We start from the raw sequence: 13271 nt of genomic DNA, 5'->3' as shown, positions 1-13271 counted from the left end.
ATAAAAACCTTTCATTAACATTCAAAATACCTCAAAGAAGTTAATGCCGTTGTTTGTTATCAAGTTATTTCTATTCTCTATAAATTAAGTGCTCAAGAAACGCACTCATGCCTTGCGTTTTGATCAAATTAAATAATTGTTCATTTCGGCTGATAACTTGCACGCATTAACTGCGAGAGCATGAAAAATACGTAGCATTTACCAGAATGTACTTTTAAATGGCTCTGAATCGGTACATAGCATAAATATTGGCAGCAAATCAAGGCACTGAAAAGCACCTATATGCACGAACACGCAATAAAAAACATTTCTTGAAAGAATATTTCAGGAAAGTTTGTGTTAATAATGTAATGTATGAGAGAAACGAAATATGGGAAATATGGGACGCAACTCGTGTATCTGTCGTTTTTTACTGCAGTTAAATCGTTCGTAAATTAAATGTTGATCGGCAGTTCGACACGTCGCTTAAACGTCATCGACAAATTTGAAAGTGAGCCTTGGAAGATATTTTTCGGCTCTCTGAGGCATGAACAGATCCGCGCTGACTTACATCAACGTGCCACAATTGGTCAATGGTAGCGAGTATGAAATTGGATCATTTCTTCCACACTCACATGTATATCACGAGCACGACTTCCTGCTAGTCCAACTCGAGAGTCTGGACTTTGCTCAGCAACTCTGTCGCACTCACGCACAGTGGCGCCATTATAGAGCGCATCGTCTCTTGTGTAAGGCGTAGCAGTCCCGGTCACGCTAAAGAGCGTTGGTACAGCTGTACTGAAAACATTCCTTAATTTTTCAGCTTAGGAAACCCCTTCATGGTTGCTTGCGAAGATCCTATATCGTCTGTTAGATGTCTCGAGATGTTATGACGCACATTTATCTAGATATTTCATTAAAATGTTGAATTCTGTTGCTGTCAAATCAGCGTGAAACATTAAATTTTCGATTTTAACCTCTTGAACTGGTGGGTATCAAGAGCGTCTATACAGTCTTATTTTCTAGTTATTTTTCACTCAACGAAGTTTTTTTAGTTGTTCAAATATACACTGACTATTTACTGTGAGATAAAACACCATTAAAATGTTTAGCCATTTTATTCGTGTAAAGTGCGGCTGATGAAAGCACTCAAAACTGTGCGAAGATAAAATATTTTCACATAAATGTCAAAACACAATAAATGTTAAAAAAATGTTAAGCCGGAACTTCTTCAGCTTTTAATTAGAATTTAAATATTTTCATAGAATTTCAATTTTAGAAACGCGTGAGTTACTGGTCCTGTAGTTCATTCTTCATTTAAAGGCGAAACATGATAAGGCCGATAAATATTCTGCTCAGCAGGTGCTGAATTTAGTTTCTAAATAAAGTTCATCCAAACCAATAGTTACACATCATGTAGGTTCTCCAACTTTTTTCCGTTAAAATTGGAAATTGTCTAGAGAACTTAAGTTTATAAATATTTGTGCTCCATAAATGAATTTGTGATTAATATAAATCGAAGACTGGAGCAACGTGAGTTTAAAGATGCCAAGGCAACGAATTTTTGCCGACTGTAATGACCTTTTTTCAGGTAATACTAATAATATATTATCAGTATTGAATACTGATCATATTAATCTTCGCACAAATACGTGAATATATAATGTCAACCCTCACAATTTTGCAGCTTGGATAGATGAACCACCACGTGCTTGTGAACCTCTACTCGTCAGCTTCATTTCTCGGGTACCGAGGACCAAACCACACAAATCTCTCATTTATTTTTAAATCAAGCTGATATATAGTCAAGTGTTCTGGAGGATATCCCAATGAGTTCTAAATAATATATTTATCGAATATGTAGTTTCCATAGGTTCTTTAAAAGATACCTGTTAGGTATGAAATGGCCTGATTAAAAAATTGTAAAAAAATTGAAGAAAATTGCCTGGGAAATTGTTGATTAAGCGTAAAACATAAGTTCTTCAACTAAATCTGAGACGCAATGCCTGTTCATGTCCAAGACCAGCTCGGTGCCCTGCACGAAACAGTTCGCTCCCGAAATGCCTTGCCCGTAAAGGTTCTTGTCTCAAAATGATTCCCTCAAGCTTGCCCGGTATACTGGCAGATGAAGTTGTAGTCTGTGCTGCAGGGACAGTCCGCGAGCTCGTAGGATGAGCCACGAAGTCTGGCACATAACTCGTTGTTGCCGTAGATTTCTATAGCGCCCTTATAATTGACGCCGTCACCCCAGTACCACTTGTCATTCGTCTTATTGAGGTCCACGTACCAGTTGTCTACGTCAGCCTTGTCTGTAAATAAGAAATTATTCATCTTCATTCGAACAGAAATATTTCAAACTTCTGTAAAAAATTCTTATCTTTTAGAAAACAATTCCGGTTGGAAGACAATTTTCATTTCCATTTGAATTATACAGGATTTAGTTTGTCCGGCTACGATACAAAGCATTTCCTGTAATTCGGCGCAGGCAACCCTCCTAATTTCTTCATCTATAAATTTGAAGATTAAAGCTCGATCCAGCTTCCAGCACCGTTCATAGCCAGCCCACAAGTCAGATTCTTTACGACTGCCAACGAAGCCACATCTTCACTATTGATCGTCCGCTTCATCTGCACTATGGAGTGAGACTTCCAGCGTGTGTCTCGTCTGTGATGGCAGCGTTGAGGTGTGGGACGATCTGAAGGCGATAGCAGCAGCTCGTCTTCTCACGGAGGACGGGTCTCGGCGAGACCTCATGCAGGAGAGGACCGGATGCTGCAGATTGACTGTCCCAACACTGAAGCTCAGGGTTTCGAGGTAACTTGAAGCTCCTGCCAGTTTCCATTATGAACAACTGTCTCAGTTCCACTGCTACTCTCACTCAAAAAATCAAACCTTCCTTATCTTCCAGCTGAATGTGTATTCATTCGTTAATCATTTTATTATAGCCCCCTTATTTTAAAATTACCATACATTTTTAAGAGCACAGCTGCTAGGTTCGTAAATTTGAACGTTTGACGATATTCTGGACCCTAATATTTAGCTTATGCTAATTTTCTATCACATAAATTTGTAGCGTTTCATTCAAATCAGTTGGCCTTTATTTGATGGGATAGACCGCACGGAACTTAGTGCATCAGTTTCTCTGTGCTACCTGGCTGGCTTGCACTGGCCAGGGGAAGCTCCTGATCCCGATTCAGAGGATTTCCACCGGGCAGCAGCTCGGGCCAATTCACTTTTTTCAAGTTTTATTGTGTTCACCTAACACAATCCCAATTTAATGAATTCAGTATCTTTGAAATGTTTTATGTTACATTGTTACTTAGTTGAAACTTAAACTTTCCACCCACTGAAAAGGGAGGTCTCGCTAATGTTTTGGTACACTTTTGTTATCAAAAATAAAAGTTATATTTTTCTTCGATCAGCATTTGCGATTTTTTCAAGAAATTGCCCAAAAATTTATAAAATATTCAGCCTATTGCAGGCATATTGTGGAAATGCCTACTTCGGCCTCGAGAGTTCCTGTCACACAAGATAATTAATTCTGTTGGCAAGATAACTTATTTTTATGACTCCCTAATTTATACTATGCACATGGAACTAATTTCCCACGTTTTGGTCTTGGTGAATATCGATGAAAGAATGCCACATATGTGTATGGGGTAGTGGACAATATGAATAAATGTGATAGAGGGAGAATATGAAAACGAATGCGATAAATTACGCTTGCCGCTCAACACTGACTTTTCTTTATGTAGTCCACCAAGCTGGTCAGTTCTCCACCAGAAGACGGGAAGGCCAGCGAGCTCGTTGCAGGACACTTGGTTTTGGCCGTGGCTTGGTCGGCCATCTCCGATGAGAAGAAGTAGCAAATCCCTCCCAGCCTGACGAAGTTGTCTGCGCACTCTGTAAAATGAATAAAATATTATAGAAGAAAATGAAATTTATGTAATGATATATATGAAATAAGTAGCGCAAACTAAATACTCGTTTGTGTTGATTTTTTACACTGTTGTCCAGCCCCATTTTTCAGCATACGAAAAAGCCTTGAGAGCACCGTCACCTTTCTTGACGTAGGTGGTGGCCGTATTTCGGCTAGTGAGCCTGGTTTGAACGCCGAAATGAAGACTGAAATAACACGTGACGTTGGTCGAAACTTCTTCTGAGGCTACGGCTTGGCAGGCTGGATTCACGTAGCAATCAATGATGCATTTACCTGCAAAATTCTGTCTTAAATTTCCTGTACATAAAATATAAATAAAAATGTTACAATGATTATGACTAGAACGTTGTAAAAATATTTTCATAGGAGAACTCGCAAATGGTCAATCTCTATTCCCTTTTGATACTCACATGGCTTCGTGACTACAGTTTTCGAAGTGACGTCTGCATCCATCATCATGGAATTGTCGTGTATTTCAAGTTCCCTTTCCGCGACGCAGACGCTGCATAGCAGCACCAGCAGGTACGCGAGTCTCATTGCGGTGGGGCGGTGTGCACCCAGGATAAGGTGCATGGAATGACTGCAAATGAAATGTCTAGTGATATTTCATCGTTATTCGAGAGTGTGAAGCAATTAATTTAAAAGTTATGAAATTTCCTGAAAGGGAATGAACAGTGAAATTTTAGATTCATACACGAGGGTTCTATGGCAAAAAGGTCCAGTCTTCCTCTCAATTTCTCATAGACTTCTCGAAGCTAAGCTGTTGACTGCCTGGGGTCAACATGTAGGGGAGTTTGTGGGCTACAGCCGACTTCCCGCACTATTAAAATCAAATTATCTAATCATTGCCACAGATTAATGTAAAGACTTAATTGTTCCCCTTCTAGTTCTCATAATTGAACACATCGATGAATTCCCGGATAACAACATCATTAAATTTATTTATTTAAATTATTCACAATTAACCAGGTCTTCCATACATATTGTTCCTGCTAAACTAACATTTCTATTAATATTCAGCAAGTGAAAGAAACTAATTTGATTAGGATAAAAATTGATCTCAGTTCGATTAATCGATTGTCATTCGTTTACTTGTCAATGAATCTTGTCTGAAATTTATATCTTGAAATTAATTTTAGTTTTTAATTTTAAAAACATTCTGAATAGTTTTCCGCATTTTGTAAATAAGGTTTTTAGTCCATGCAATTGAGCATTTTTAGCTCAAAATAGTTGTATTCAGTCCGAGCTGGCGAACATTTTTGCAGTTGAATTAATTCCAAGTCAAAGCAAATGAATATTTTACCAGTCAGAAGATAATTATTCGAAGCAAGTGATTTATTTTCCAATTAAAATAATTATCGGTTGAAGCGACAGGACATTTTTTCAATTAAAATAAATATCAGTCGAAACATGTGAACACAATCAACACCGTTGCTTGCACCTGTGCCGAGGCTGCGATGCATTCCAATGCTTTAAGTAATTTTTCGTACAAACTCAATAATCGCAAAATATAAACTTACCCTAGCGTTGAAAAAATTTCTCTTTGTATTTATCTATGTTTATTAAAATGTACGATTTGTTTTATAATTAGGATTTATAACGAAGCTGGAGCTCGAAAAATCACACTATCTTACTCGACTGACGCTAGTACAGTGAAACCCTCATTATTTTCTCGCCGTCAACGAACAAGCATCGGTGTAACTACCTACCAAATTATCGCTGCATACTTCATTGAGCGATCAATACTTTGGTGCAGTATTTTCCAGTAGCATTAAACCATGTCTTGACTACCGCCTGACTAGTGAAAACCGTTGACGTTTTGAAGCTGTGCAGTGGAGCGCACGTGGAATAAAATAATAAATTCATGAGGCCAGAGATTAACTTGGAGCGCCTGCTTAATCGGTGAATGAATATTTTATTATTGATTCAGTGAGTGAAGAGTTTTGAAAGCCGCACGAAGGTTCGTTGGTTGAGGTGGTGACGCGAAAAGTATACGCACTCTATACGTAAACATGAAGAGAATGAACATTTTTTTAAGGCACACATACGTACGAGTATTGCTCTATACGTGCACATAAACTGTACATGTACATACGCCTATATATGTGTAAAATTAACGACCAGGGAATGCATCCCATTTTCCAAGGAGTCGAACAATTCTTTAGATGACGTTGGTAAAGCACAAGGCAGGTTTGTCAAGTAAAAATAAGCATTCTCTGGACATCAATTGTAAGCATATATAAACTAGAAAATCTACAATTTAATACCAATACGCCTATATGTATTGTACACAAACGTACACGTGTTTCTCTAATTGTACGCACGTTCAAAAAGCGCTCCTTCGCGAAAGGGAATAAGCTCGCGAGTCGCGAACCCCAGCTTGCAATCGGTTTCTCTGAGCAAATGATGCATATACAGCAATAATTATCCTGAATTTAAAAAATAACCTTAAATTATAAATAAAATGTTCACGTTAACTTTTGATAAAATGCACATTGAATTTTAGGTCTTATCAATGAGTCAATCGGAACTATAAGCATTCGTCAAGTTGAAGATTACAAATGGGATCGACTATATTGAAATATGTTCTAGTCAGTGAAAACCAACCAATTCAAGAAACAACTCATTCTTTCGTTTGGCGTGTTGTGTTCTAATCTTAAAAGTCGTCAAACTTTAAACATTCCAGCTTAATCAGCAGCTATGAACATAAGTTCAGGATTAAAAACTTATTTTATTCTAGAATATGCTACAGTTTTATGCCTCGCGTGCATGACGCATTTAAAACTCCGTTAGATTGGTACATGCAGCGTGCCGTCATCGACCAGGAACACAATTACTTCACCCCTTCGCCAGCCTCGGGACATAAAACAATGAATTTTATTTCCGTAGTACATTTTATGAAACCATCGAGTTTATGATATCGACGTAAATCAACTAAAACAGCGTGCAAAAATATGTATTTCATGGTTATATTCTATCTGTTCAGGGCAATTATGAACCGAAATAACTTTTTTAACCCCAACTGCCACAACTTCATTAGTAGGTATACGTCTAAAAAATCTCGCTAAATTCATAAATAGTGATTTTTCTCTATCCTATAAAAGTTAAAAAATTCTGAACTTTTATTTGTTCCACTTCACTCATTATCATAACTTTACCAAAAAAATGAAAGCTATGCAAATGTCGTGAAAATTCTTGATCTCTTCGCCAGAAATATTTATTTACACACAAATATTTATTTGATTTTCGAAGTTTGAACGATTCCCAGAATGTCTCTACTGCCACTCTGCCCAATTATATGTCCTGTGAATTGAAATTTTGAGTGAAATGAATCCCAAATCCTAGCTAAACAATTAAAATATGAAAAATATCAAAAGGAGACGAAGGGTATAATATAGATGAATTGATATATGGATATTTATTGATAAACGAGTGGATTGTCGGCAAGTCAGAAAAAGGCGGACGGAAGATATGATTAGCAGGAATTTAATTCCTATAACACCATGACAAAACTCGGCTATAATATTTTGTATTTTATGATAAATAAATTATATGTATTAGTGATGAAAGTCAGAAAATTAACATACAATTCAAGCCAAAGTCAATAACGAGGTAATTACTATAGGTATAATCACACTGCCCTCTCGTATATAGAGGATAGAATCCGATTAGCAAATAATAGGGCAACCTGGGGCAGCGCGCCCCCCACTTTTTTTTAACTTAATTTTTGATGAAGTTTTAATTGATACGAGGTGGTTCTTTGTTTTGTTTGAAGGTACAACTAATGAGGAATGCACGATGTGAATTAGATGCCTATAGAGTTATACAATTTTTAATGAAACACTATTTTGTAAAAAGTGTCAAATTGGGCCCATTGCCCCACCCCTGGGGCAATGGGCCCATATGGGCTTGGGGCAAGGCCCCCACCCTTGGTCCCTTTACCACAATTGCATATTTTTTGTTTGAAAATGATAAAACAGCACTTTACAGTTAAAAATAAGAAAAATGTAATAAAGAAAATGACATTCATTCATTTACTAACAACTCAAATAATCATATCCTCAACTTGAAAAAAATATACTGTTGGCTTAAAAAATCTATCACTGACGTGAAGAAAAATATTTCATTGACATAAAAATATATATCCATGACTTGAAAAAATATATCCCTGCGATAAAAAATTCGTCCATGACGTGAAAAAATGTATCCTTGACTAGAAAAAGTATATTTAGTCGATCAGAAAAAAACTTCGTTCCAGTTTCGTCCATAATCCAGATATTATGTACAGAGAATTCGTGCCTAATCGTGATTTCAGCCTGCTAATCGTGTGCTAAGGTCCGCATATAATGGAGATGCCATTCAAAGTCGATTTCCCAAGTGAATCCTAAGCTTTCTTAACATGACGCCTGGAACGAGTCGCTCTCTGATCTGAAAAGAAAATTGCATGATTGTAAAAGAAGCCGGGAAAAGCATAATGACCCATGGTCATTAGGGCACCTCATTAACGGCTCACGCATTAGTATGCGATCCGGGTCATTAGGGCACATCATTATTGGCTCACGCATTAGTGTGGCGATCCTGGTCATTAGGACACCTCATTAATGGCTCACGCATTAGTGTGGCGATCCGGGTCATTAGGGCACCTCATTAATCTGTCTCTTATACACATCTAGATGTGTATAAGAGACAGGCTTATCACTGATGACGCGCCCGCTCTTTGGGCATCATTTCGATGAAGGCTCCTTAGAGGTTCGTCTCATCGTCACGTCACAGTCCTGCTACGGTCTTTGTAAGTCATCATACCATGAATCAGCTTGCATTCATTTGAAATCATTCAATGTAATAATATTTTTTAATTCTTTCCCTGTCAATTTTTAGAGGGCCATTTCAATTAACATTCTGATTTTAACTTTATTCAAGGCATACTAATTATGTCCACTTATATTTGTACATCTGTAATTGTCACGTAAGACGTATTTACTTTGGTCCATTAAATTTTTGCGAAATAAAATTTCATGTACACAGTAAAAAATGCATCAACGATGAAATTTGATAACAAAGAAATTGTTATTAAATAAGGAACTCGACCAAATGAACCTCGTGATGTCGGTGATGATAATATGGCGGAGTCTGGTTTGTTGCCGATTGGTGAAATATTACAAATGCTGACACAAACTATTTTACCGCTTTTAACACGTTGACTACGTATTGGTACATATGCGTACCACGAAATGTATTTCTCCAGGAGGTAGTGGTACATAATTCAGGTGGCCTAAAATCGGCCAAATCCGAGAACAAAAAAGGCCAAAAAAGACCGATAATTCAACGTATACCTGTTTATTTGTAGGTTCCGCTATAAAAATTCCATTTCTTTTCTTTTTGCAGTATTTAAAATTTAATTAGGAAGTACCCCTATCATAAATTTTAGCCGGCCAACGCAATTGAGAAGAATTAAATCGCGGAATTCGTCCGGAAAAAATGACCGTCTGGCAACCCTGCTTAAAAACAGGTACAAAAAATAAAATAATAGTACAAAATGAAGCAATCGTAGTCAACGTGTTAAAAGGTGGCCGACTTGTTAAGAATAGTATAAAGTCAACATGGTTTTATAAGTGGACATAAGATATTATAGATTCCAACTAATATACGTTTAAAAATTACTTTTTAAAGACAACACTTCTAAAGAATCCAGTGTTTCCATTATTACAGATGTAAATTCGTCTTACGTGACACTTACAGAAATACAAATATAAGTACCTTAAACTACTCTAGAAATACAAGACTTTGATTTCTTTCAATTTTAAATTTTCTTTGCGTAGAAAAGTTTCTATTAAATAATATACGTTTAAAAATTACTTTTTAAAGATAACACTTCTAAAGAATCCAGTGTTTCCTATATTACAGATGTACAATGAATTTCTAACTTTATTTTCGAATATTAAAAAAATTAATTTTTCAATTTATTTTAATATATAGACTTTTTTCCAAATTATTTATTCTGTCAATTGTCTCCAACTTCACACAAGTGTGCAAAATTTCAGGTCAATTGGACAGGTAAAAGTGTGTCAAATATCATTTACTATATTTGTAGCTGACAAAATTATTTTTTCAATTTTTTTAATATTGAAATTTTTTTTAATAATTAAAATCATTTATTTTGTCATTTGATTCTTGCATTGTCTCCAACTTTACGCAAGTGTGCAAAATTTCATATCGATAGGATAAGTAGAAGTGTATTAAATTTTGATTATAAGATTTGTAGCAGACTGACAGACAAACAGACAAACAAACAAATCAGAAACTTACTTCCCTCATGAGACGCATCTGACATGTTAATTAATATATTATTCTGCAATAATCAAATATCTAAAATGCACTAAAGCTATCTCCGTTCAATAACAACTGTTGAATGTGGTTCAAGAATTATTTATGCACCATTAGTTTGTATAAGAAAAAATTCAAAGAATATCGAAGCACTGAGATGCATTCACATAAGGAATATCATTCACCAAGTTATCGCTATGATATAATTGGCTGAGTCGCCAGTGGAGCACAATCGCCGGCATAAACATTCGACCTCACGAGGTTAGTTTGGCCGAGTTATTCAATAATTTTAGCAAAGGGAAATATGTTTCGTTTTAACAAATATTTGAACATCGAATGCTTCTTCATGTCCGAGTGATTGAAATGTCCGCGGCTGTCGGACAAAGGCGCCTAATCAAGCCGCTGTTGCCGATATAGGGCAGCAGCGATGCCCAAACTTTGCCATGCAAATCAATTCGAGTTTCGTCGCCAGATATTGTGAGATCCCGAAGCTCGTAGGCAGGCATTACTGAGGGTTAGGCTTAATTATCCCGCTAAGGTAAGGCTTCATTACTACAAGCCTACAAGCGTTATTAACGATGTCGCTGCGATGCTGATTATAACCTGTATGCTATTTAAAGCTCGAAATCCAGCTAAACAAACCTGTTGCACCGCAGTGAAAACATTTGAAAAAAATATTGCCAAATCTCCAAGAACGAACATGAAAGCCATTTTTTTGTACGCTAATTCGAAGTGTAGGACAAAAAACGGTATTTCTGAATATAAAGTAATCCTACACCCTGGTGATACAAGGTTTAATACTCAACTTGCGCCAAAGTAACATAGTAACCCAAGACGCTTCGCAGCGCTAGGTTTCAAAAATTTTAAAAATGGCAAAATATGGACGCAGATGAATTATGTAATCAGCGTTGCGTCATATGCATAATTACTGAATACTTTGGCAAGCGAGGAGCTCCTACAAGAAATTGTATCCCAGCCTAAACTATTCGAAAGCGCCCAAAGCGTGTCTACATGCTAAGACACAAGCAGTTTCATCATGCTTCATCATTCTGCTAGTAGTTTCTCAGCCTTTCGGGCTGAAAAATGTACAACAACATTAACAACCTTGTTCAAATAAGACAAACGATTTTATGCATAGCTACTGAAAACTCCGATCGTAAATATAGTGCCTCAACAGGCAATTGTGTGCCAAACTGAACTATTTCCACTCCCGACTGTAATAAACATACGCAATCGCGCAGCACAGTTCAGTATCATCACTACGCTGAAAATACAAACGGGTGTGAGTTTGTCCATATATTTGGCGCCAACACTCTGCAATTGTACTTAGGATAACAAGATATAGTTATCGTCAAAGATATAACGCCTTCTTGATGTCTTTCGAATCCGCAATATATAGCCTATTTGTACTACGATATTGCCTCGTACTAATTATATTATATTTTTTTGAAATTGATTCGCGTTATATTTGTGTATTCGAGCAGGAAGTAATATCTGGAAAGTCGATGCCGTGCGTACACGGGCAGTTTTCCTAATAAGTTTATATTAAATGACATAGCATGAAGATGTGCGACTAAAACTCGTATTATGGGCAGTAGTTTGGCACGGGCTAAAAATGTGCTTACGTTAGTTGTTACGTTAGATGACACCGACTGCAGAATACTACTTAACCGTGAGTTACGGCGCTGGAGCAAGTGGTAAGAAGCAATTTTTAGACCGAAATACTACAACCTTGTGATAAAGGATTCAAATATACGAGCGAGGTTCGCGAAAATAATGATTAACTAGCAACTGTTTGATATAAAGATGCAAATTTCGAACCAACAAGCATTGTGATGTTCGTGACGTATTTCCTGGAGACCTAAAAACTGGTCTATCGAGGAAACCTATCCAAAATTGACTGTATAATGTAATTGATACTTCATGGTACTAACTAGTACTTCAATGGAGGTAACAAAAGGCTGGATGAATGATGACATGATTTCGAAAGCGGTCCACGGAAAATCATGATTGGAAGATGAAAATAATAAGGGCAATTAGAAAGTTCTAATTTTTTCTGTTCTATTTCGTGAACAAAGGATTTTGAAGATTGCAGCAGATGAGGAAGGCGCCCTGCATGACATGATCCGATGATTGCCTATTGCAGGACCGAAGCCCGAGCCCTTGTTGAGGCGCGCTCACTGAGACGAAGTCAGAAGGCGACGCTATTCGTCTCACTGCGCCGTTCATGAGCCAAAACGCCGCCTGACTAAGGGATGCACTCGTCATGCACCCAAAATTTGCTAGACACTTGATTGCAATGATAGTTCGTGATGTTTTGTAATTTATTCATAACCACAATAAATAAAAATAAAATTGATCGTAACAAAATAAAATTTATTAACAACTAAAGTATTTTTCCTTCGCATGGTCGCTTCTTCGCAGCAGATATGGCATTTTATATTTATTTATTTTATATATTAATGTACAGTTTAAACATATTTTTCCACCTAGATGGTTCCAAGGCAATTATTTTTTCGAAAATGTTACCAAACATCTCCATCGAAATAGTAACGGGGAAGTGATTTTCAGTTTGAACAGCAGCGCACTTGCAGCCTTCCAATACGCAAAACGCACTGGAATATTTCCTATTATAATAACATTAAACTATTGCCCACAAAAGGGAACGAATTTTGTATCGCTAACATATATGTTTGGGTATAATTTATGTGCCCTGAAGAAATTGTTGAGTACCCCTTTAAAGCAGTTTGTGATCAAACGATCAATTAGGTAGATTTAGGAATTAATTTATCCCATATAATTTCCGTTATTTCCCTGTGTTTTTATCCGATTACTTGGATTCTCCATTCATTCATTTCAAGAATCGTCTGAGATATCTAATTTAAATTAATTTTCTGGCACTTGTTTTATAAATTTTCTCGTTAACTTCATTATTGTATGCAGCACCAACACTTGATACCGAGATAGAAGATGTATTCCTAGTATAATAATACGTTAAGATCTTGCCATACAAAGACTGGCGTAATCT

At 36.7% G+C, this 13271-nt stretch overlaps 1 protein-coding gene across 1 annotated transcript; it reads right to left on the bottom strand.

Moving 5' to 3' along the window:
• Positions 1 to 2035: 2035 nt before the first annotated feature.
• Positions 2036 to 4374, bottom strand: LOC108675530. Its single transcript, XM_018163550.2, has 4 exons — positions 4330 to 4374; positions 4040 to 4192; positions 3721 to 3882; positions 2036 to 2288 (listed from the first exon to the last, which is right to left on the bottom strand). Exons 1-4 carry the CDS (start codon positions 4370 to 4372, stop codon positions 2080 to 2082), a joined length of 567 nt encoding a protein of 188 aa, XP_018019039.2. The 5' UTR covers positions 4373 to 4374; the 3' UTR covers positions 2036 to 2079.
• Between the last annotated feature and the right edge of the window lie 8897 nt (positions 4375 to 13271).

Source organism: Hyalella azteca, unplaced genomic scaffold (genome assembly GCF_000764305.2).
Source record: "Hyalella azteca isolate HAZT.00-mixed unplaced genomic scaffold, Hazt_2.0.2 contig11797, whole genome shotgun sequence".
Taxonomy (NCBI): Eukaryota; Metazoa; Arthropoda; class Malacostraca; order Amphipoda; family Hyalellidae; genus Hyalella; species Hyalella azteca.
Note: the sequence above shows the minus strand (reverse complement) of the source record. Positions and strands in the feature narration are given on the sequence as shown.

What these genes read in the sequence shown, in the direction of transcription:
- LOC108675530 (XM_018163550.2), bottom strand. Translation starts at nt 4,372, where the DNA reads ATGGATGCAGACGTCACTTCGAAAACTGTAGTCACGAAGCCAT. An exon ending in CACCACCTACGTCAAGAAAG is followed by an intron (nt 3,883 to 4,039) that starts GTGACGGTGCTC and finishes TTCATTTTACAG; the next exon opens with AGTGCGCAGACAACTTCGTC. An exon ending in GGTGGACTACATAAAGAAAA is followed by an intron (nt 2,289 to 3,720) that starts GTCAGTGTTGAG and finishes TCTTATTTACAG; the next exon opens with ACAAGGCTGACGTAGACAAC.